The sequence below is a fragment of the Ranitomeya variabilis genome, chromosome 7 (assembly GCF_051348905.1).
Source record: "Ranitomeya variabilis isolate aRanVar5 chromosome 7, aRanVar5.hap1, whole genome shotgun sequence".
In the NCBI taxonomy this organism is placed as follows: domain Eukaryota; kingdom Metazoa; phylum Chordata; class Amphibia; order Anura; family Dendrobatidae; genus Ranitomeya; species Ranitomeya variabilis.
Genome location: NC_135238.1, coordinates 241,211,791 through 241,237,324, shown reverse-complemented (window position 1 = coordinate 241,237,324; position 25,534 = coordinate 241,211,791). Strand labels below are relative to the sequence as shown.

General features: G+C 46.8%; 1 protein-coding gene across 4 annotated transcripts in view; it reads left to right on the top strand.

Moving 5' to 3' along the window:
- Nucleotides 1–25,534, top strand: part of MYLK (myosin light chain kinase) — a 349,601-nt gene that overhangs the window by 83,061 nt on the left and 241,006 nt on the right. For 3 of the 4 annotated variants that reach the window (XM_077273314.1, XM_077273317.1, XM_077273315.1), the window contains exons 4-6: nt 17,217–17,424; nt 20,240–20,282; nt 21,579–21,744. In XM_077273314.1, the coding sequence (XP_077129429.1) occupies nt 17,217–17,424; nt 20,240–20,282; nt 21,579–21,744 (417 nt within the window). The remainder of the gene's footprint in view (nt 1–17,216; nt 17,425–20,239; nt 20,283–21,578; nt 21,745–25,534) is intronic. The other variant, XM_077273316.1, reaches the window with a different exon arrangement.

Below are 25,534 nucleotides of genomic sequence, written 5' to 3'. Positions count from 1 at the left end.
GACCACTTAGCCATAGCCGACCTTGTCCCTTTAAGGAAGTCAGTCAAAGGGGCGGCTATCATGGGGAAGTTAAGGATAAACCGATGGTAGTAGCCCACGATGCCCAGGAACGCCTTGACCTGCTTCTTTGAGAGAAGTTGTGGCCAACTTTGGATTGGTTCAACTTTATTTATTGGGGTTTAATTTTGGCCCTGCCTACAATATAGCCCACGTCCACATTTTGTTTGGGTTTATGGAAAACCCCGCCTTCTGTAGAGCATCAAGTATCGCCTGGACTTTGCTCAGATAGTTTTCCCAATCCTGGCTGTCGATCATGATGTCATCCAGGTAGACTGCTGCTTCCTAATTTTGGGGAGCCTGGATCCGGTCCATGGCTGTCTGGAATGTAGCCGGAGCTTCTTGCAACCCAAACAGCATCCTTGTGTACTGGAAACAACTGTCTGGTGTTGAGAAGGCAGTCTTCTCCTTGGCATATTGGAACTTGGGAATTTGAAAAATACCCTTTTTGTGAGGTCAAGGGTGGCACGGTACTGAGCCGGCCCTAGCCTCTCTATCAATTCGACATGGGGCATTGTGTATGTATCGAACTTAGAGACCTCATTCAGCTTCCTATAGTCATTGCAAAACCACCATTCTCCATCTTGTTTTGGCACTAGGACTATTGGACTGGACCAGCCCTCTTGGACTCTTCAATGACTCCCAAGCCCAGCATCCGCTCCACCTCTTTCGAGATCACCTCTAAGGCATGCTTTGGAGATCCGGTATGGCTTCACGTTGACCCAGTCATGAGGCTCCGTGAGAACCTCATGCTCTATGTTCTGAGTACAACCTGGTAGTTCTGAGAACAGGACTCTGTAGCAACTCTCTTCACTGTTGCTATTGGGCACGAGACAGCAACTCTGCCATCTTTATCTCTTCCACGTCGGCTTCAGACTTAGCCACCAAACACGGAGCTTCCACAGGCTCACTATCTCGCCATGGCTTAATCATGTTGACATGGTATACCTGGTAGGGCTTCCTTCTTCCTGGACTTTGGTGGACTTTGTAGTTGACATCGCCATCCCTTTCAACTACTTCATAGGGACCCTGCCACTTGGCCAGAAATTTGCTTTCCACCGTAGGTACCAGTACCCGATCCCCAGGATTGAAGTGTCTCACGCCGATAAATTGTACACTCTCAACTGTGCCTCTTTTGCTTTGAATAAGTGTACTTTCACAATGGGCTTCACCTCAGCAATTCTCTCATGCATCTGGGCCATATGTTCGATTACAACCTTGTAGGGTGTAGACTCCACTTCCCATGTCTCCTTTGTTACGTCCAGGAGTCGATGGGGGTGTCGGCCATACAACGGTTCAAACTGGGAGAATCTAGTAGTGGCCTGTGGGACTTCTCTGATGGAGAGCAGAAGGTACGGCAGTAGACATTCCCAGTCTCAGCCGTCCTCTTAAACATGGCCTTCAAGGTTTTAGTAAACCTTTCCACCAAGCTGTCTGTGTGTGGACGGTAGACTGAGGTCCTAAGTTGTGTGATTTGCGAGGTTTTGCACACCTTCTTCATCACCTTTGACTTAAACGGGGTTCCCTTGGTCTGTTAGCATCTCCTTAGGCAACCCCGTTCTAGAAAGGATGTGGACTAACTCCTGGGTTATACACTTATTGGAGGAGTTTTGTAGCGGTATGGCCTCAGAGTACCGTGTAGCATAGTCCAGTACCACTAGGATATACTGATACCCTCTGGCAGACGTGACCAGGGGTCCCACTAGATCCATGGGTATGTGATCAAATGGCACCTCAATGATAGGCAATGGCACTAAAGGGCTACGGAAGTGGGCCACTGGGGAGGTCAGCTGGCATTTGGGACATGACCTACAATAATTTAGGATTTCTCGGTAACAACTGGGCCAATAGAACCTCTGGAGGATCCATTCCTGTTTTTTTTCTACCCCTAGATGACCACCTAATACATGTGTATGGGCCATATCTAGCACCTTGCGTCTGTATAACCCTGGCACCAGTAACTGCTCAATTACCTCCTCTTTCAGCTTGGTGATCCGATATATTAACTCCCCACTCACGGCAAAATACAGGTATCGGGTGTCAGCCCCCGGCTATTGAGCAACACCAGTAAGTACCGCCACATTATCAAATGCCCCTTTTAGAGCTAAATCCCTGAGTTGGGCGGTTACAAAGTTTCCCCCAGACACCTCCAGCTCAGTGATGAGGACCTCTGCAGATGCTGCCTCATCCTCATCATCAACCAGCACACAAATCAGAAGCATGTCACCTGTGGCCTGTGACAAGGTTTCTTTAGGAGCGACCTGTCCTCCCTTTCCCCCACAAGTCCCAAAACAATGCAAAGTCCCGCCCTATTATAACAGGGTGCAACAGGTCCTTGACTAAGCCGACCTCATGGGACTCGGTGCCACAGTTTGTGTACCACAGGGTAGTTGTTAGCATTGCCATGGATCAGTAGATGCCCACCATCTTCCCAGCAATCAGTTGATGATGTATTGTGGTCCCCAATGGGGTTACCTAACTACCGGAGTCCAGCAGGTCAGTCATTTGTACTCTGTTCATTGATACGGGGCATGCCTGCAGCCTCTCACCCGGTTGAGGGACAGCACTGTAGGCGAGGGATGCGAAATATGAGCATCGCCGATCTAGGCTGCAGTCCATTGTCTCGGTAGTCATGGGGCAATGGGTGGCTATGTTACCTGGGGTGTGACACCTCTGACAAATTACACTATTGGATGGGTCCTTAGACAATAACTCAGACGCCTCCTGGGGTCTTGGACGCCCCCAGATGTGGCTCTACCTCCCCTTTTTTGGGTGTGAGCCCCCCTTTGGGAACCCCAGTATGAGGATCCTAAGACCCCTTGCTCCCCAAGGAACTCTTGACTGCCTGGTACCTGCCAGTCTCACTAGGTCATCAGCATTACGGGGATCTCCCTGGGCAACCCAGGATTGCACCGACCTCGGTACTGAGTATATTAACTTGTCTATGACGACCCTCTCCACCATCTGTGCTGGGGAGGAAGATTCAGGTTGTAACCATTTTTGGACCAGGTGTAGGAGGTCAAACATTTGGGTCCGGGGAGCTTTGTCACTGCGATAGGCCCAGTGGTGCACCCGCTGCACCCTGACTGTCAGAGTCACTCCTAAGCGTGACAGTATCTCAGTTTTCAACCTCCTGTTGCTGTCGCTGCTGCACCAAGTTTGTTTCCCGTTGCGCCAGCTGCTGCTGCTGTTGTACCTGCTGCTGTTGGATCTGGACCAGATGCTTGATAAGCTCCTCCATGCTGCTGTTTTGTGTTCTATTTATGATTTAAAAAGAGAAGACACAGTAGTGACAATAAATGGCTTCACCCAACCACTAACCATGAGTGGAAAAAAAGTTTTGGTGTTATCTGAAAAAAGGCCAAGAAAGCAAAAATTCTGCCGGGGTGTGTAAACTTTTGAGCACAACTGTATACTCGAGCTTGCTGCACTCAGTATTCTGCTGGTTCAGAACCGAAATCCAATATGACCTCGTCCGTCTGTTTCTTGCTCTCTCACATTTTGGGCCGCTTAGTTCCTTGCTGTTCATTCTTGGGGTATAACAGTGTAATTCGTGTAGGTTTCCTCTGGGTTCTGCACATAGACTAATGCAGTTCTGAAATAAGCAGTGTAACGTACTTTTCCAGTAACTACTCCACCCATCAGATTCTGATGCAGAAATGATGTAAACAAGCTCTAATCCAGACTTTCCTCTTAATCGCTGACGCCGCTGAAAACCTTTTAATAAAAGACATTAAAGTGACCGAGGACGCCTCTATACTGGCACCATATGGTGCTCCAATAATGACACCGTACAACCCCCCCAAATATTGCCACTTAGAGGCCGGAGACGCACCGCCATACAGAGCCTTGGATTATGCAGTTGACAGTGTTTGACTGTTTTGTAGAAGGTCTCTTGTTACAGTGTTTCAGTAGAGCCCCGGTCACAGGATGTCCTAATATTTGTGTAAACCTTGATGTTTTGTATCAGAAATCACCTGGCAGAGATGGTGGTAAACGCACATGTCCCCTCCGGTCCATGGTCTTGTCCTGTGTTCCTGGGAGTAACTGATAATACGAAAAGGAAATAGTTCCCTGACGGTCAGGAAGCCACCTAGTTGGTTGCAGCCAAGTCACTGCTTGTGTCAAACAATGCTGTGTACAGCTTAATGGGCAGAAGCTGGCGCTGCCACTGGGCACAGGCATAAACTGTCATGGGCTGTAATAATTATAGGGGATAATTCAGGAGACTCTTTGCGTGGAACAAGACAACAGGACACAGTTTTATAAGTGGTAAAGTTTATATTATCACACGGTGATTCAAGCAGGTGCAGAGAGAAACTCAAGTCCACAACACTTGGTGCAAATAATAAACGCAGCTCAGCAGTCTATAGGAAACTTCAGAGGTAGATGCAAACAAACAGAAAGTCTATGAATCACAGTTATTCTTGAGGAAACTTGACACGAATAGATCCTTGACTTAGTCCAGACACAGATAAATATGCTATAGGCAGTTCAAATCATATCTTAGCTCAACCAGGGAGGCCTGGGTAATAGTCTCAGGTTTTGCAGAGCAGAAACAGCTTACATGTCCAGCAAACGCAGATGGAAGTAACACGAGCAGCAGATGAAGGAGGATTACTGAACACTGGTGTATGCGGCAGGAACTCAGAGCAGAGTGGCATGATCACCACACAGGTTCACAGGAACAGGTGCAAGGCCAGGGAGTAATCAGGAGCTGGATGCAAAGCAGAATACTCTAGCACAGACTGAAGGCTGGGGTGGAGTTTTATAGCAGGAAGACATGTGCACATGAGACCAAAGACGCCATGTTGGAAAAGAGCAGTAATGCACAAAAGGTAAAAAATGTTCAGAGTCCTGACATGGGCACTGACTGTGAAACCTCCAGATTCATAAGTAATCTTTGTATTATACTCCAGAGCTGCACTCACTATTCTGCTGGTGCAGTCACTGTGTACATACATTACTGATCCTGAGTTACATCCTGTATTATACTCCAGAGCTGCACTCACTATTCTGCTGGTGCAATCAGTGTGTACATACATTACATTACTGATCCTGAGTTACATCCTGTATTATACTCCAGAGCTGCACTCACTATTCTGCTGGTGCAATCAGTGTGTACATACATTACATTACTGATCCTGAGTTACATCCTGTATTATACTCCAGAGCTGCACTCACTATTCTGCTGGTGCAGTCACTGTGTACATTACATTACTGATCCTGAGTTACATCCTGTATTAAACCCCAGAGCTGCACTCACTATTCTGCTGGTGCAATCACTGGGTACATACATTACATTACTGATCCTGAGTTACATCCTGTATTATACTCCAGAGCTGCACTCACTATTCTGCTGGTGCAGTCACTGTGTGCATACATTACATTACTGATCCTGAGTTACCTCCTGTATTATACTCTAGAGCTGCACTCACTATTCTGCTGGTGCAGTCACTGTGTACATACATTACATTACTGATCCTGAGTTACATCCTGTATTATACCCCAGAGCTGCACTCACTATTCTGCTGGTGCAGTCACTGTGTACATTACATTACTGATCCTGAGTTACATCCTGTATTAAACCCCAGAGCTGCACTCACTATTCTGCTGGTGCAATCACTGGGTACATACATTACATTACTGATCCTGAGTTACCTCCTGTATTGTACCCCAGAGCTGCACTCACTATACTGCTGGTGCAGTCACTGTGTACATACAATACATTACTGATCCTGAGATACGTCCTGTATTATACCCCTGAGCTGCACTCACTATTCTGCTGGTGCAGTCACTGTGTACATACATTACATTACTGATCCTGAGTTACCTCCTGTATTATACTCAAGAGCTGCCTTCACTATTCTGCTGGTGCAGTCACTGTGTACATACATTACATTACTGATCCTGAGTTACATCCTGTATTATACTCCAGAGCTGCACTCACTATTCTGCTGGTGCAGTCACTGTGTACATACTTTACATTACTGATCCTGAGTTACATCCTGTATTATACCCCAGAGCTGCACTCACTATTCTGCTGGTGCAGTCACTGTGTACATTACATTACTGATCCTGAGTTACATCCTGTATTAAACCCCAGAGCTGCACTCACTATTCTGCTGGTGCAATCACTGGGTACATACATTACATTACTGATCCTGAGTTACCTCCTGTATTGTACCCCAGAGCTGCACTCACTATACTGCTGGTGCAGTCACTGTGTACATACAATACATTACTGATCCTGAGATACGTCCTGTATTATACCCCTGAGCTGCACTCACTATTCTGCTGGTGCAGTCACTGTGTACATACATTACATTACTGATCCTGAGTTACCTCCTGTATTATACTCAAGAGCTGCCTTCACTATTCTGCTGGTGCAGTCACTGTGTACATACATTACATTACTGATCCTGAGTTACATCCTGTATTATACTCCAGAGCTGCACTCACTATTCTGCTGGTGCAGTCACTGTGTACATACTTTACATTACTGATCCTGAGTTACCTCCTGTATTATACTCTAGAGCTGCACTCACTATTCTGCTGGTGCAGACACTGTGTACATACATTACATTACTGATCCTGAGTTACATCCTGTATTATACCCCAGAGCTGCACTCACTATTCTGCTGGTGCAGTCACTGTGTACATACATTACAGATCCTGAGTTACATCCTGTATTATACCCCAGAGCTGCACTCACTATTTTGCTGGTGCAGTCACTGTGTACATACATTACATTACTGATCCTGAGTTACATCCTGTATTATACCCCAGAGCTGCACTCACTATTCTGCTGGTGCAGTCACTGTGTACATACATTACATTACTGATACTGAGTTACATCCTTTATTATACCCCAGAGCTGCACTCACTATTCTGCTGGTGCAGTCACTGTGTACATACATTACATTACTGATCCTGAGTTATATCCTGTATTATACTCCAGAGCTGCACTCACTATTCTGCTGGTGCAGTCACTGTGTACATACATTACATTACTGATCCCGAGTTACATCCTGTATTGTACCCCAGAGCTGCACTCACTATTCTGCTGGTGCGGTCACTGTGTACATACATTACTGATCCTGCGTTACATCCTGTATTATACTCCAGAGCTGCACTCACTATTCTGCTGGTGCACTCACTGTGTACATACAGTACATTACTGATCCTGAGTTACATCCTGTATTATAGCGCAGTCGGCGCGAGACGGCCGTTGTCCTATTTTTGTTTCCCTGCACCTACCAATGTACCTGCCGCCCTTGATGTAATGTCCTTAGCCCGAAAGCTGGGGTAATAAAAGGACTTTTAAACAGCACAATGGTAAGTGCCACATCTTCTTTTCTTCTTAAGCATTTTTTGGTATCCTATGTATATCCTCTGTGTATCATCTATGAATCCTCTATGTATCTTCTGTATATCTTCTATGTGTCCTCTGTACATCCTCTATATATCCGCTGTGTATTCTCTCCGTGTATCCTCTGTTTATCCTCTTTGTATCATTTGTGTATCCTCTGTATATCATCTATGTATCCTCTTGCATCCTCTGTGTATCCTCTTTATATTCTTACTGTGTATCCTCTGTATATCATCTATGTATCCTCTTGCATCCTCTGTGTATCCTCTTTATATTCTTACTGTGTATCCTCTGTATATTCTCTGTATGTCTTCTGTATTTTCTCTATGTATCCTCTGTACATCCTCTGTATATCCTCTGTGTTTGCTCTGTATATCCGCTGTGTATACTCTCTGTGAATTCTCTGTCTCCTCTATCCTCTATGTATCCTATGTATATCCTCTATATATCCTCTGTGTATCCTCTGTATATTCTTACTGTGTATCCTCTGTATAGCCTCTGTGCATTCTCTGTATATCATTTGTATATCCTCTTTGTATCCTCTGTGTATCCTCTATATATCCTCTGTGTATCCTGTGTTTATCCTCTGTATATCCTTTGTATATCCTCTATGTATCCTCTGTATATCCTCTGTGTATCCTCTATGTATCCTCTGTATATTCTCTATGGATTCTCTATGTATCATCTGTATAGCCTCTATGTATCCTTTTTGTATCCTCTGTATATCATCTATGTATCCTCTGTATATCCTCTGTGTATCCTCTGTCCTCTATGTATCCTCTCTGTATCCTCTATGGATTCTCTATGTATTCTTTATGTATCCTCTGTATATCCTCTATGTATCCTCTATGTATCTTCTGTATATCCTCTATGTATCCTTTTTGTATCCTGTGTATATCCTCTATGTATCCTCTGTATATCCTCTGTGTATCCTCTGTATATCCTCTATGTACCTTCTGTGTGTCCTCTGTATATCCTCTGTGTATCCCCTATGTATCCTCTGTATATCCTCTATGTATCCTTTGTGTATTCACTGTGTATCCTGTATATCCTCTGTGTATCCTCTATATACCTCTGTGTATCCTCTATATACCTCTGTGTATCCTCTATATATCCTCTGTGTATCCTCTATGTATCCTCTGTGTATCCTCTGTTTATCCTCTGTTTATCCTCTATGTATCCTCTGTGTATCCTCTGTGTATCCTCTGTGTATCCTCTGTTTATCCTCTGTGTATCCTCTGTTTATTCTCTGTGTATCCTCTGTTTATCCTCTGTGTATCTTCTGCGTATCTTCTGTGTATCCTCTGTGTATCCTGTGTATCCTCTGTGTATCCTCTGTTTATTCTCTGTGTATCCTGTTTATCCTCTGTGTATCTTCTGCGTATCTTCTGTGTATCCTCTGTGTATCCTGTGTATCCTCTGTGTATCCTCTGTGTATTCTGTTTATCCTCTGTGTATTCTCTATGTATCCTCTGTGTATCTTCTGTATATCCTCTGTGTATCCTGTGTATATCCTCTGTGTATTCTCTGTTTATCCTCTGTGTATTCCCTGTGTATCCTCTATGTATCCTCTTGTGTATCCTCTGTGTATCCTCTGTGTATCCTCTGTATATCTTCTGTGTATTCTCTGTTTATCCTCTGTGTATTCCCTGTGTATCCTCTATGTATCCTCTTGTGTATCCTCTATGTATCCTCTTGTGTATCCTCTGTGTATCCTCTGTGTATCCTCTGTGTATCCTCTGTATATCTTCTGTGTATTCTCTGTTTATCCTCTGTGTATTCCCTGTGTGTCCTCTATGTATCCTCTTGTGTATCCTCTGTGTATCCTCTGTGTATCCTCTGTATATCTTCTGTGTATTCTCTGTTTATCCTCTGTGTATTCCCTGTGCATCCTCTATGTATCCTCTTGTGTATCCTCTTGTGTATCCTCTGTGTATCCTCTGTGTATCCTCTATGTATCCTCTGTGTATCCTCTGTGTATCCTCTGTATATCTTCTGTGTATTCTCTGTTTATCCTCTGTGTATTCCCTGTGTATCCTCTATGTATCCTCTTGTGTATCCTCTATGTATCCTCTAGTGTATCCTCTGTGTATCCTCTGTGTATCCTCTGTATATCTTCTGTGTATTCTCTGTTTATCCTCTGTGTATTCCCTGTGTATCCTCTATGTATCCTCTGTGTATCCTCTGTGTATCCTCTGTATATCTTCTGTGTATTCTCTGTTTATCCTCTGTGTATTCCCTGTGCATCCTCTATGTATCCTCTTGTGTATCCTCTTGTGTATCCTCTGTGTATCCTCTGTGTATCCTCTATGTATCCTCTGTGTATCCTCTGTATATCTTCTGTGTATTCTCTGTTTATCCTCTGTGTATTCCCTGTGTATCCTCTATGTATCCTCTTGTGTATCCTCTGTGTATCCTCTGTGTATCCTCTATGTATCCTCTATGTATCCTCTGTGTATCCTCTGTGTATCCTCTGTATATCCTCTATGTATCCTGTGTATATCCTCTGTGTATCCTCTGTGTATCCTGTGTGTATCCTCTGTGTATCCTCTGTGTATCCTCTGTGTATCCTCTGTATATCCTCTGTTTATCCTCTGTGTATCCTCTGTATATCCTCTGTTTATCCTCTGTGTATTCCCTGTGTATCCTCTGTGTATCCTCTGTGTATCCTCTGTGTATTCTGATTATCCTCTGTGTATTCCCTGTGTATCATCTATGTATCCTCTTGTGTATCCTCTTGTGTATCCTCTGTATATCCTCTGTATATCCTCTGTGTATCCTCTGTATATCCTCTATGTATCCTCTGTATATCCTCTATGTATCCTGTGTGTATCCTCTGTGTATCCTCTGTGTATCCTCTGTATATCCTCTGTATATCCTCTGTGTATCCTCTGTGTATCCTCTGTATATCCTCTATGTATCTTTTCTGTGTCCTCTGTATATCATCTATATATCCTCTGTGTATCCCCTATGTATCCTCTGTATATCCTCTATGTATCCTCTATGTATCCTTTGTGTATTCACTGTGTATCCTGTATATCCTCTGTGTATCCTCTATATACCTGTGTATCCTCTATATACCTCTGTGTATCCTCTATATATCCTCTGTGTATCCTCTATGTATCCTCTGTGTATCCTCTGTGTATCCTCTGTGTATCCTCTGTGCATCCTCTGTGTATCCTCTGTTTATCCTGTTTATCCTCTGTGTATCCTCTGTATATCCTCTGCGTATCCTCTGTATATCCTCTGTGTATCCTCTGTGTATCCTCTGTGTATTCTCTGTTTATCCTCTGTGTATCTCTATGTATCCTCTGTGTATCCTCTGTATATCCTCTGTGTATCCTCTGTATATCCTCTGTGTATTCTCTGTTTATCCTCTGTGTATTCCCTGTGTATCCTCTATGTATCCTCTTGTGTATCCTCTATGTATCCTCTGTGTATCCTCTGTGTATCTTCTGTGTATTCTCTGTTTATCCTCTGTGTATTCCCTGTGTATCCTCTATGTATCCTCTGTGTATCCTCTATGTATCCTCTGTGTATCCTCTGTATATCCTCTGTATATCCTCTGTGTATCCTCTGTGTATCCTCTGTATATCCTCTATGTATCCTCTGTATATCATGTGTGTATCCTCTGTGTATCCTCTGTGTATCCTCTGTATATCCTCTATGTATCCTCTGTATATCCTGTGTGTATCCTCTGTGTATCCTCTGTGTATCCTCTGTTTATCCTCTGTGTATCCTCTGTATATCCTCTGTATATCCTCTGTGTATCCTCTATATACCTCTGTGTATCCTCTATATATCCTCTGTGTATCCTCTATGTATCCTCTGTGTATCCTCTGTTTATCCTCTGTTTATCCTCTATGTATCCTCTGTGTATCCTCTGTGTATCCTCTGTGTATCCTCTGTTTATCCTCTGTGTATCCTCTGTTTATTCTCTGTGTATCCTCTGTTTATCCTCTGTGTATCTTCTGCGTATCTTCTGTGTATCCTCTGTGTATCCTGTGTATCCTCTGTGTATCCTCTGTTTATTCTCTGTGTATCCTGTTTATCCTCTGTGTATCTTCTGCGTATCTTCTGTGTATCCTCTGTGTATCCTGTGTATCCTCTGTGTATCCTCTGTGTATTCTGTTTATCCTCTGTGTATTCTCTATGTATCCTCTGTGTATCTTCTGTATATCCTCTGTGTATCCTGTGTATATCCTCTGTGTATTCTCTGTTTATCCTCTGTGTATTCCCTGTGTATCCTCTATGTATCCTCTTGTGTATCCTCTGTGTATCCTCTGTATATCTTCTGTGTATTCTCTGTTTATCCTCTGTGTATTCCCTGTGTATCCTCTATGTATCCTCTTGTGTATCCTCTATGTATCCTCTTGTGTATCCTCTGTGTATCCTCTGTGTATCCTCTGTGTATCCTCTGTATATCTTCTGTGTATTCTCTGTTTATCCTCTGTGTATTCCCTGTGTGTCCTCTATGTATCCTCTTGTGTATCCTCTGTGTATCCTCTGTGTATCCTCTGTATATCTTCTGTGTATTCTCTGTTTATCCTCTGTGTATTCCCTGTGCATCCTCTATGTATCCTCTTGTGTATCCTCTTGTGTATCCTCTGTGTATCCTCTGTGTATCCTCTATGTATCCTCTGTGTATCCTCTGTGTATCCTCTGTATATCTTCTGTGTATTCTCTGTTTATCCTCTGTGTATTCCCTGTGTATCCTCTATGTATCCTCTTGTGTATCCTCTATGTATCCTCTAGTGTATCCTCTGTGTATCCTCTGTGTATCCTCTGTATATCTTCTGTGTATTCTCTGTTTATCCTCTGTGTATTCCCTGTGTATCCTCTATGTATCCTCTGTGTATCCTCTGTGTATCCTCTGTATATCTTCTGTGTATTCTCTGTTTATCCTCTGTGTATTCCCTGTGCATCCTCTATGTATCCTCTTGTGTATCCTCTTGTGTATCCTCTGTGTATCCTCTGTGTATCCTCTATGTATCCTCTGTGTATCCTCTGTATATCTTCTGTGTATTCTCTGTTTATCCTCTGTGTATTCCCTGTGTATCCTCTATGTATCCTCTTGTGTATCCTCTGTGTATCCTCTGTGTATCCTCTATGTATCCTCTATGTATCCTCTGTGTATCCTCTGTGTATCCTCTGTATATCCTCTATGTATCCTCTGTATATCCTCTATGTATCCTGTGTGTATCCTCTGTGTATCCTCTGTGTATCCTCTGTATATCCTCTGTTTATCCTCTGTGTATCCTCTGTATATCCTCTGTTTATCCTCTGTGTATTCCCTGTGTATCCTCTATGTATCCTCTTGTGTATCCTCTGTGTATCCTCTGTGTATTCTGATTATCCTGTGTATTCCCTGTGTATCATCTATGTATCCTCTTGTGTATCCTCTTGTGTATCCTCTGTATATCCTCTGTATATCCTCTGTGTATCCTCTGTATATCCTCTATGTATCCTCTGTATATCCTCTATGTATCCTGTGTGTATCCTCTGTGTATCCTCTGTGTATCCTCTGTATATCCTCTGTATATCCTCTGTGTATCCTCTGTGTATCCTCTGTATATCCTCTATGTATCTTTTCTGTGTCCTCTGTATATCATCTATATATCCTCTGTGTATCCCCTATGTATCCTCTGTATATCCTCTATGTATCCTCTATGTATCCTTTGTGTATTCACTGTGTATCCTGTATATCCTCTGTGTATCCTCTATATACCTGTGTATCCTCTATATACCTCTGTGTATCCTCTATATATCCTCTGTGTATCCTCTATGTATCCTCTGTGTATCCTCTGTGTATCCTCTGTGTATCCTCTGTGCATCCTCTGTGTATCCTCTGTTTATCCTCTGTTTATCCTCTGTGTATCCTCTGTATATCCTCTGCGTATCCTCTGTATATCCTCTGTGTATCCTCTGTGTATCCTCTGTGTATTCTCTGTTTATCCTCTGTGTATCTCTATGTATCCTCTGTGTATCCTCTGTATATCCTCTGTGTATCCTCTGTATATCCTCTGTGTATTCTCTGTTTATCCTCTGTGTATTCCCTGTGTATCCTCTATGTATCCTCTTGTGTATCCTCTATGTATCCTCTGTGTATCCTCTGTGTATCTTCTGTGTATTCTCTGTTTATCCTCTGTGTATTCCCTGTGTATCCTCTATGTATCCTCTGTGTATCCTCTATGTATCCTCTGTGTATCCTCTGTATATCCTCTGTATATCCTCTGTGTATCCTCTGTGTATCCTCTGTATATCCTCTATGTATCCTCTGTATATCCTGTGTGTATCCTCTGTGTATCCTCTGTGTATCCTCTGTTTATCCTCTGTGTATCCTCTGTATATCCTCTGTATATCCTCTGTTTATCCTCTGTGTATTCCCTGTGTATCCTCTATGTATCCTCTTGTGTAACCTCTGTGTATCCTCTGTGTATCCTGTGTATCCTCTGTGTATTCTCTGATTATCCTCTGTGTATTCCCTGTGTATCATCTATGTATCCTCTTGTGTATCCTCTGTGTATCCTCTGTGTATCATCTATGTATCCTCTGTGTATCCTCTGTATATCCTCTGTATATCCTCTATGTATCCTCTGTGTATCCTCTGTGTATTCTCTGTATATCCTCTATGTATCCTGTGTGTATCCTTTGTGTATCCTCTGTATATCCTCTGTATATCCTCTATGTATCCTCTGTGTATCCTCTGTGTATCCTCTGTATATCCTCTATGTATCCTGTGTGTATCCTTTGTGTATCCTCTGTGTATCCTCTGTATATCCTCTGTATATCCTCTGTTTATCCTCTGTGTATCCTCTGTATATCCTCTGTTTATCCTCTGTGTATTCCCTGTGTATCCTCTATGTATCCTCTGTGTATCCTCTGTGTATTCTCTGATTATCCTCTGTGTATTCCTTGTGTATCATCTATGTATCCTCTTGTGTATCCTCTGTGTATCCTCTTGTGTATCCTCTGTATATCCTCTGTGTATCCTCTATGTATCCTCTGTATATCCTCTATGTATCCTCTGTATATCCTCTATGTATCCTCTGTGTATCCTCTGTGTATCCTCTGTATATCCTCTATGTATCCTCTGTATATTCTCTATATATCCTCTGTGTATCCTCTGTGTATCCTCTGTGTATCCTCTGTATATCCTCTATGTATCCTCTGTATATCCTCTATGTATCCTGTGTGTATCCTCTGTGTATCCTCTGTATATCCTCTATATATCCTCTGTGTATCCTCTGTGTATCCTGTTTATCCTCTGTGTATCCTGTGTATATCCTCTGTGTATCCTCTGTATATCCTGTATGTATCCTCTGTGTATCCTCTGTTTATCCTCTGTGTATCCTGTGTATATCCTCTGTGTATCCTCTGTATATCCTGTATGTATCTTCTGTGTATCCTCTGTGTATCCTCTGTTTATCCTCTGTGTATCCTGTGTATATCCTCTGTTTATCCTCTGTGTATCCTCTGTGTATCCTCTGTGTATCCTCTGTGTATCCTGTGTATATCCTCTGTTTATCATGTGTATCCTCTGTGTATTCTCTGATTATCCTCTGTGTATCCTCTGTGTATCCTCTGTATATCCTCTGTATATCCTCTATGTATCCTCTGTGTATCCTCTGTATATCCTCTATGTATCCTCTGTGTATCCTCTGTGTATCCTCTGTGTATCCTCTGTATATCCTCTATGTATCCTCTGTATATCCTCTATGTATCCTCTGTGTATCCTCTGTATATCCTCTGTATATCCTCTATGTATCCTCTGTGTATCCTCTGTATATCCTCTATGTATCCTCTGTGTATCCTCTGTGTATCCTCTGTGTATCCTCTGTGTATCCTCTATGTATCCTCTGTGTATCCTCTGTATATCCTCTATGTATCCTCTGTGTATCCTCTGTATATCCTCTATGTATCCTCTGTATATCCTCTATGTATCCTGTGTGTATCCTCTGTGTATTCTCTGTATATCCTCTATGTATCCTCTGTATATCCTCTATATATCCTCTGTGTATCCTCTGTGTATCCTGTGTATATCCTCTGTGTATCCTCTGTGTATCCTCTGTTTATCCTCTGTTTATCCTGTGTATATCCTCTGTTTATCCTCTGTGTATCCTATGTGTATCCTCTATGTATCCTCTGTATATCCTCTGTATATCTTCTATGTATCCTGTGTGTATCCTCTGTATATCCTCTATGTATCCTCTGTATATCCTCTATATATCCTCTGTGTATCCTCTGTGTATCCTGTGTATATCCTCTGTTTATCCTCTGTGTATCCTGTGTATATCCTCTGTGTATCCTCTGTATATCCTGTATGTATCCTCTGTGTATCCTCTGTGTGTCCTCTGTTTATCCTCTGTGTATCCTGTGTATATCCTCTGTTTATCCTCTGTGTATCCTCTGTGTATCCTCTGTATATCCTCTATGTATCCTCTGTGTATCCTCTGTGTATCCTCTGTATATCCTCTATGTATCCTCTGTATATCCTCTATGTATCCTGTGTGTATCCTCTGTGTATCCTCTGTATATCCTCTATGTATCCTCTGTATATCCTCTATATATCCTCTGTGTATCCTCTGTGTATCCTCTGTTTATCCTCTGTGTATCCTCTGTTTATCCTCTGTGTATCCTCTGTTTATCCTCTGTGTATCCTCTGTGTATCCTCTGTTTATCCTCTGTGTATCCTGTGTATATCCTCTGTTTATCCTCTGTGTATCCTCTGTGTATCCTGTGTATATCCTCTGTTTATCCTCTGTGTATTCTCTATATGTTATAGTACATAGGCGACAGATTGGATTTCTCTGCCTTCGCTCTGTTGTGTCTGTTATATGAAAGCTGACTTTTCAGTTGGTCATAATCGGTCCAAACGATTGATCAGGAGCAGAGATCACTAATGATATTTACTGTGATACATGGACAGTGCTGGACTGGGGTGACAAGGGCCCACCAGTAACATTGACTTTGGGGGGCCCACTGTTCACCCGCATGCAAATATTATACTACCTTTCTTCACAAATGTACCTCTATCTCTATATAATAATAAACTGGGCAGTTTGGTTAATAAATGATGAGACGCTGCTTTTTTCTGTACAGAGTGAATAAACTATGCCAAGTACTGCCTATATAGTGGGGTTGGGGGGCCAGATGTACACAGGGGCCCACCGGGGGATTCCCCTGTTAACCTATGGGCCAGTCCGAGCCTGTACATGGAGGATGGATAAATCAGACAAACCGGTAATTTTTTTGGTGAAACCCATTTGCCAATATGCTTCAACTAAAAATGTGTGCATTTAGGAACAATACCTGCCCAACGGTGTCCACAGGGAAGACCTATAAACCCTGCACTGATGTCCTGCACTGAAATCATGCTTGTCGGTCCTGGCGTCTTTTTTTCCCCTCTTCTCCTGTGATTTGCAGCATTTTGCGCCTTGTCTGCTGCACTCTCTTGTGTTGCACAGTTAGTGAGCGCCATCTATAGGGCAATCTCTGTATATGATCACTGGGAAGAATGCTGCAGGCGGCAGTATTGGAGACTAGATCACCACAGCAGACAGGAAAGTGTTAATTCCAGCCGAACCGTAGTGAGCCTTGCCCTGTGACCAGTCAGGCCTGCAGACAATCTTCCAGCAAGCAGAGATCCTGAACAGTGATCTACACAGCCGGCTTATGACACCCTTGTATGGGTTCTATGCACATTAACCCTTGATGTTAGTGGTTGCTGGCGATCCCTCTGACCAATGGAGGTGTGCGGACGCTGATCCGGTTGCTTTTGTTTCAGGTCAGCGGATGTCCAGATCCTCTGGTCACATGGTACCGGTGCGGACAGCCGCTTGTGAGCCAGGAGCGCTGCATCGTGGAGCAGAGTGCGAGAGGAACCTTCTGCCTCACCATAAGAGACCTGACCGTGGACGATGGCGGCAAATATACGTGTGAGGCCGTCAATGAGGAGGGAGTGCGACAAGTGACCATAGAACTCACCGTGGAGGGTAAGACGCCCACAAAATAAAGCTGCACCGTGGCTCCAAAAACGGCAGAACTGCAAGCGTAGGAAGCCGGGTGAATCAGTAACTACAACCACCAGCAGGTGCACAGTGATCGCATTGTGTCCACATTCCTGGAACAAGGGAGAATTGTACAATTGACCACAAGGACAAATCGATGATAACCCGCAAAATCACTGTATGACCCCGTCAAATGGTCTCCCTGGAACAGAAGTGGGAAATTCACTTTCTCATGGGGCCACAAGAGAACGTGACTGTTGTGGAGGCCGAACCAAGAGGCGGAAATGATTTCTGCTCAATATTAATATTAACATATTAATTGTATCACTTACCATTGAGAAGACATCCCCTGTATAACATATGAGCCACCACATAGCCTCCTTTAAACAGTATTAGCCCCAGTATAGCCTCCAATATACAGTATAAGCCCTACATAGCCTCCCATATACAGCATGAGCCCCGCATAGCCTCCCATATACAGCATGAGCCCCGCATAGCCTCCCATATACAGCATGAGCCCCGCATAGCCTCCCATATACAGCATGAGCCCCACATAGCCTCCTATATACAGCATGAGCCCTACATAGCCTCCTATATACAGCATGAGCCCTACATAGCCTCCCATATACAGCATGAGCCCTACATAGCCTCCTATATACAGCATGAGCCCTACATAGCCTCCCATATACAGCATGAGCCCCACATAGCCTCTTATATACAGCATGAGCCCCACATAGCCTCCTATATACAGCATGAGCCCTACATAGCCTCCTATATACAGCATGAGCCCTACATAGCCTCCCATATACAGCATGAGCCCCACATAGCCTCCCATATACAGCATGATCCCCCACACAGCCTCCCATATACAGCATGAGCCCCACACAGCCTCCCATATACAGCATGAGCCCCACATAGCCTCCTATATACAGCATGAGCCCTACATAGCCTCCCATATACAGCATGAGCCCCGTATAGCCTCCTATATACAGTATGAGCCCCCACATAGCCTCCCATATACAGTATAAGCCCTACATTGCCTCCCATATACAGTATGAGCCCCCACAGAGCCTCAAATATACAGTATTAGCCCCATGTAGCCTCTAATATACAGTATGTCTCACAGAGCCTCCAATATACAGTATAAGCCCCACATAGCCTCCAATATACAGTATGAGCCCCACATAGCCTCCCATATACATGAACCCCACATATCCTCACTATATACAGTATGAGCCCCCACATAGCCTCCCATTCACAGCATGGGCCCCACATATCACTATATACAGTATGAGCCCCACATAGCCTCCTATGTACAGCATGAGCCCCCACATAACCTCCAATATACAGTATGAGCCCTCACATAGACTCACTAAATAAACTGAGCCCCACATAGCCTCATATATACAGCATGAGCACCCACATAACCTCACTATATACAGTATGACCCCCCACATAGCCTCCCATATACAGTATGAGCCCCCACATAGCCTCCCATATACAGTATGAGCCCCCACATAGCCTCCCATATACAGTATGACCCGCACATAGCCTCCCATATACAGTATGAGCCCCCACACAGCCTTCCATATACAGTATGAGCCCCCACACAGCCTCCCATTTACAGTATGAGCCCCACATAGCCTCCTATATACAGTATGACCCCCCATATAGCCTCCCATATACAGTATGACCCCCCACACAGCCTCCAATATACAGTATGAGCCCCCACATAGCCTCCCATATACAGTATGAGCCCCCACATAGCCTCCCATATACAGTATGAGCCCTCACATAGCCTCCCATATACAGTATGACCCGCACATAGCCTCCCATATACAATATGAGCCCCCACACAGCCTCCCATATACAGTATGAGCCCCCACACAGCCTCCCATTTACAGTATGAGCCCCCACACAGCCTCCCATTTACAGTATGAGCCCCACATAGCCTCCTATATACAGTATGACCCCCCATATAGCCTCCCATATACAGTATGACCCCCCACACAGCCTCCAATATACAGTATGAGCCCCCACACAGCCTCCCATTTACAGTATGAGCCCCCACACAGCCTCCCATTTACAGTATGAGCCCCACATAGCCTCCTATATACAGTATGACCCCCCATATAGCCTCCCATATACAGTATGACCCCCCACACAGCCTCCCATATACAGTATGACCCCCCACATAGCCTCCCATATACAGTATGACCCCCCACATAGCCTCCCATATACAGTATGAGCCCCCATATAGCCTCCCATATACAGTATGAGCCCCCACATAGCCTCCCATATACAGTATGAGCCCCCATATAGCCTCCCATATACAGTATGAGCCCCCACATAGCCATACTATTTACATACAAACATTCCATATACATGAAAAAAAAAAACACATTCTCTCCTCACTCCCGTTCCCCAGCGCTCTGCCCCCGCTCCTGAATCCGGTATACTGACCCTCTGTGTATCACACACTGATTGGTAAATCACCGCTGTCTGTGTCCCGAGGATGCAGACTGCGTTGGCAGATGGGCGGAGTAGGGGGAGGGCACAGTGCGGCCCGCGGGCCACTATTTCTGCCCCTCGGTTGTCTCAGTCCACGTGCTGCACTTTGCCCAGGCGTGCCCTGGACCAGTGGAGGATAGCCAATGCTGGGGACTGTTCTTATCTCTTGACGGATTATCAGGGTTTCCAGACTATCAGATGTTGCCCTTGCTGACACGGCAGGATGTAATGATGGTTCTGACCCGGCTGTGTCTGCTGCGCTCACCCCATGTATGTTTTTCTTTTGCAGGTAGCTCGGCCCTGAAGTACAGCTTGCGCCGGCGGAGCGCGGGGTGAGTCTGCAGGATGGCGGCGCTGTCAGACACGGGTGCTGGGAGGGGACGGCTGGTGTCTGTGTCCTATACAATCTATAGGGTCTGGCTGGAACGTCGCCAACACAAACCTTCCTGGCTCTGCCACCTAGAGGCGCTGAAGAGCTCACAGTCTGAGCCATCCAGGTGCGGTGCCCGTGTATAAGGGGACGGTCACTTGTAATCAAGAGACATTTACCAGAAAATCCCAGAAAATGCAAATCCTACAATGTAAAGAAAGGTGTGAAATGTCCAGTACAGCGCCCGCGGGGATCGTCAGGGCCCACGGAGACCGGCAGTCCCCACAGAGACGGGCAGTCTCCACGGAGATCGGCAGTCCCCACAGAGATTGGCAGTCCCCACAGAGACCGGCAGTCCCCATAGAGATTGGCAGTCCCCACAGAGACCGGCAGTCCCCACAGAGACCGGCAGTCCCCACGGAGATCTGCAGTCCCCACGGAGATCTGCAGTCCCCACGGAGATCTGCAGTCCCCACGGAGATCTGCAGTCCCCACGGAGATCTGCAGTCCCAACGGAGATGTGCAGTCCCCACGGAGATGTGCAGTCCCCACGGAGATGGGCAGTCCCCACAGAGATCGTCAGTCCCCACAGAGATCGTCAGTCCCCACGGAGATCGCCAGTCCCCACAGAGACCGGCAGTCCCCACGGAGATCTGCAGTCCCCACGGAGATCTGCAGTCCCCACGGAGATCTGCAGTCCCCACGGAGATCTGCAGTCCCCACGGAGATCGCCAGTCCCCACAGAGATCGTCAGTCCCCACGGGCGTCACTTTCATTCCGGCTGTATCCTTATATGACTGCAGGGTTGTAGGAAAGCTGGGTGACGAGCAGTCCCATGGCAGCCATATTGGTTGTCACTCAATCTTTCCCCAAACCCAGTTTCACAAGTCAATACCTCTGGGTGGAGATTTACTGAGAAGAATCTCGAGATCCGCATCGAATCGTCATGATTTATTATTCTCCATCAGTTCATTATCTCAATTTTTAATTGCTCTTCTATAAAACATTATTATACGCATGACCCTATGATAGTTCTGCCTGGCAAAATACAGGAGGATAAGACACAATGGCTCAGCAGAATAATGACCGCAGTTCTGGATGATAAGACACAACATAACAGCAGAATAGTGACTGCAGCTCTGGAGGGGACTGGAGTATAAGAACTGATGTAACAGCAGAATAATGAGTGAAGCTCTGGAGGTGACTGAAGACCCTGTTTAACCCTCGTCTTTCACATGAAAATCTTCTTTCTCTCCAGTAGCCCTTTTGCTGTCCCTGCATTAGAGAACCGGCCAGGCATTTGGGGAGAGAGTCCTCCTAAATTTGTGACTAAACCGACTAGGGTGGTGGTGAAAGAGGGTCAGACTGGAAGATTAATGTTCAAGATAACAGGACGTCCACAACCAACGGCCACATGGCACAAGGTGAGTGAGCCGCAAACTGACTCTTCTGCAGCTTTAGAGGTGACTAGAGGATAAGACACGATGTAACAGCAGAATAGTGACTGCAGCTCTGGAGGTGACTGGAGGACATGTGCCCACAATCAGTCACACCCTGCTAGGAGCAGCACCTGTCTTGTGAGCTCCAGCACTTCCAGCAGGAGGCCCAGAGTCTGCCTCTCTTCTCCCCAGGGAGAGGCAGGCTTCCTGGGAGGCCGGCATGGCTTCCCAGGCTTCTGTTCCCCGGTCTGTGCCGGCGGGGGACAGAGAGCAGCAGCAGCAACCGGCCCAAGAGGGACTGAGGAGGTCAGGAAGGGTGAAGAAAACCTTACCCACCTACTCCAACCCTGAGACGGCTCATCGTCCGCCCAGAGAGGCAGACAGGGGCACCCCAGGCCCCAGGAAGGAGAGCCCAGGAACATCCTGGGGGGAGAGGAGCTCCGGCGAGTCCACGAGTACCTTCTCCTCCCGAGTGGTCGCCATGCTACGTGAGTACGAGGACGCCGGCAAAGCACTGACCGGGCTGAAGGAGAAGCTGCAGGAGGCTCGGATCCTGAATACCCGAGCCTCTAACAAGGAGAAACCCGTGACCTCCCAGAGGTTAAGAGCCCTCAGAGATGAGGTGGCCCGGTTAGTGTTCCTCCGGGAGGGGATTGAGAAAAGCGCAGGTCCCTTCCTGGAGAGGTTTAAGAACCAGCGGCGGTTCTCAGAAATGAAGGGGTTAAATACCTCAGGAGAGCCGCCAGCCGGCGTCCTAAGCGACAAGGAGGAGGAGGAGGACGCCGATGTGGTTGTGACTGGACTCCTACAAACTGGAACAAGCCGGGAGAGTGAGTCGCAGAGCCGACAACAGGGAAGCGGCCTCCCAGCACGGCAGAGGACTCCGACAGCACAGGCTGGAGTGTCAGCGGAGGAAGAGGAGGAGGGCGGTCTGCTACAGGAGATCCGACAGCTGGAGTCTCCAGTGAACCTGGACCGCTTCTCCTTTGGTGAGGACGAGCCAGCAGAGGAAACAAAGAAGAGGAAGAAGACAACGAAGGAGACCGCACGGGAGGTGGTGAGTTACAAATATGTACCTATGGCTGATGTTACACCTACCACCTCCTGTGTAAACCCCACCAAACCTAAAGGCACGGGCTCTGCAGTGGGTCCGGGGCATAGGCAAGGTGGGGAGAGGAGGAGGACGTCCGGCGGTGCTGCCGTCTGTGCGGGGAACAGTGCAGGGGGCGAGGCTGTGGAGGTACTCACGGCGCCGGACATAGGGGACCCCGAGGAGTTTCCCTCCCTGCCCTCTGCGGCTAAGCCGGTTATCACCGGGGCCGGGGAGGGTGAGGTGGGTGTCCACGCCGTTGCGAAAGGGGGACGGTGTGGGCAGACTCCATCCCTGCTCACTACGGCTGAGCCGGCCGACGCCGGGGCTGTGGGGGGCAGGTCCGAGAAACATGGTGCGGCGAAAGGGGGGCGCACTGTTGTGACAGGGGCGCAGTGCGCCTCAACAATGAAGAGGCACGCGGCTGCGACAGGAGAGCAGCGAGTCCAAAATGGGAAAAAAAAAGCAGGAAAAATCATCTGCAGGGAACACTGGGCGCCCTGCTGCGACGGGAGGACAGAGTGCTCCAGCACCCAAACGTGACACCAGGACCCCGAAGTCTGTGGGTGCGGGGCAGGCGGCGCCCCCCAACAAGCAGCGGGCCCTGAATAATAATAAAATACAAACTGCTGCAGTAGGGGGGCAAGGAGCTCCAGAGACACAACAGAGCACCAATCAAGGGAAACCGGGTGTGGTGCTGCACCCCTCCCCCGGTCCAGCAGGTGTGAGTGCAGAGAAGCCAGACACAAGTGAGGAAGGAATGGATGTGACTGTGGAAGGTGCAGAGAACACTGGGACAAATAGTGGTGTGAATACTGGTAATAAAGTGACGGGAAGTGGTGGCAATGGTAAGGGGAATGATGGGAGTAGTAGTGGAGTGAATGGTGGGAGTAGTGGTGGAGTGAATGGTGGGAGTAGTGGTGGAGTGAATGGTGGGAGTAGTGGTGGAGTGAATGGTGGGAGTAGTGGTGGAGTGAATGGTGGGAGTAGTGGTGGAGTGAATGGTGGGAGTAGTGGTGGAGTGAATGGTGGGAGTAGTGGTGGAGTGAATGGTGGAAGTAGTGGTGGAGTGAATGGTGGGAGTAGTGGTGGAGTGAATGGTGGGAGTAGTGGTGGAGTGAATGATGGGAGTAGTGGTGGAGTGAATGATGGGAGTAGTGGTGGAGTGAATGATGGGAGTAGTAGTGGAGTGAATGATGGGAGTAGTGACGTTGCCAATGATGGGAGTAGTGGTGGAGTGAATGAGGAGAGCTTTACTGGTGTTGGTGGAGGGGAAGCAGGTAGTGGTCCCGCTGCCCCCCCAGCGGTGGCGGGGGCTTCAGCCCCAAGCTATTCAGGAGCTGTCACTGCTGGGGGTAGTAGTGCGCCCTTGTCTGGTGACCCTGAGGATGGTGACTTGCAGCAGCGCTTCCTGGACGCCCTGAGGAGAGGGGAGAGTTCCATCAATGTAGAGGGGAGGGAGGTTGATCTGTCTTTCTGGATAGAGAGACACGGTCTTTCCGCCTTCCGAGACAGAGGGGCAGAGACTGTCTGGTCTCTGCCGACTCCGGGACAGAGGAGTAACCGTAGGAACGTGGCCCGTCTCCAGTGGGTAAGCAAGGATGCCTGTCCTGATCGGTCAAAGGTTGCTGAGCTCCTGCTGGGGATGGGCTTCGTGGCATATGACATCTTCGCCTTGATCCATCCCAATGGGACCTCCTACTTCGATGTCAGCTTCGTGAGACCGGATGGCCTTGAGCTTTTCTGGTCTCGCCACGAGCTGGCTCGGGGCCGCCCCGAATGGCAGGGTTTCCTCCCTGTAGCAATATCCCGCCAGAACTCAGTCAGGAAGGTGACCGTTTTGACCAGTAACGAGTCACTTTCCTGTGTCGACATCTCCACATGGGTTGGACGATACGGCGACATCGTCGTTATTCCTGAAAAGACCCTCGACGAGCATGGTATCTGGTCAGGAGCCTGGACCTTCATGGTGAAATTGAAGGTTTCAGGAAACACCGTTACCCATATCCCTTCCTCAACATTTTTGGGGAGGGACAGGATCTTGATTTTCTACCGGGGGCAGCCTAAGGTCTGTCACAGGTGCGGCAGCCCCACACACTTCAGTGCGCAGTGTACCACCCAGAAATGCGCACTGTGTGGGGACCTCGGCCATCTTGCTGCTACCTGTGGCAGGATTAGGGATAACTTGTGTGGTGACCTCGGTCACCCGTTCAGTCGCTGTCCGCGTTCCTTTGCCAATGCGGTCCTGAAAGCGGCGGGTGCGGGACAGGCGAAAGCCGGGACTAATCTCGCCGGTGAAGGGACCAGTAGAGGCAGAGGAGGCAGGGAACCGGTGAGGAGCAGGCTGCCTCCATCCAATATCAGGCGGCAGGAGCAGCACCATGGGAACAAGGGGCAGGGAGTAATGACCCTAAACTCTGACCCGGGTGCTTCACTTGCAGCTGAGGATCCTAAAGACGGCGAATTGAACGAGGAAGTCAAGAGACTTGAAAGGGAGGAGCAAATGGACACCATGTCTGCCCAGGAACCTTCATCCGGTGACAGTCTGGATGAGGGAGAGGGCGAGTGGTCACAGCAAAAGAAAAAGGGTAACAGGAAAACAACTAAGGATAAGAGGGTCCGGGCCTCGAGCCTCCTCCTTGGAGTGCGACCCCTCTGACTCCGTAGTCCTGATACAGGTGCCAT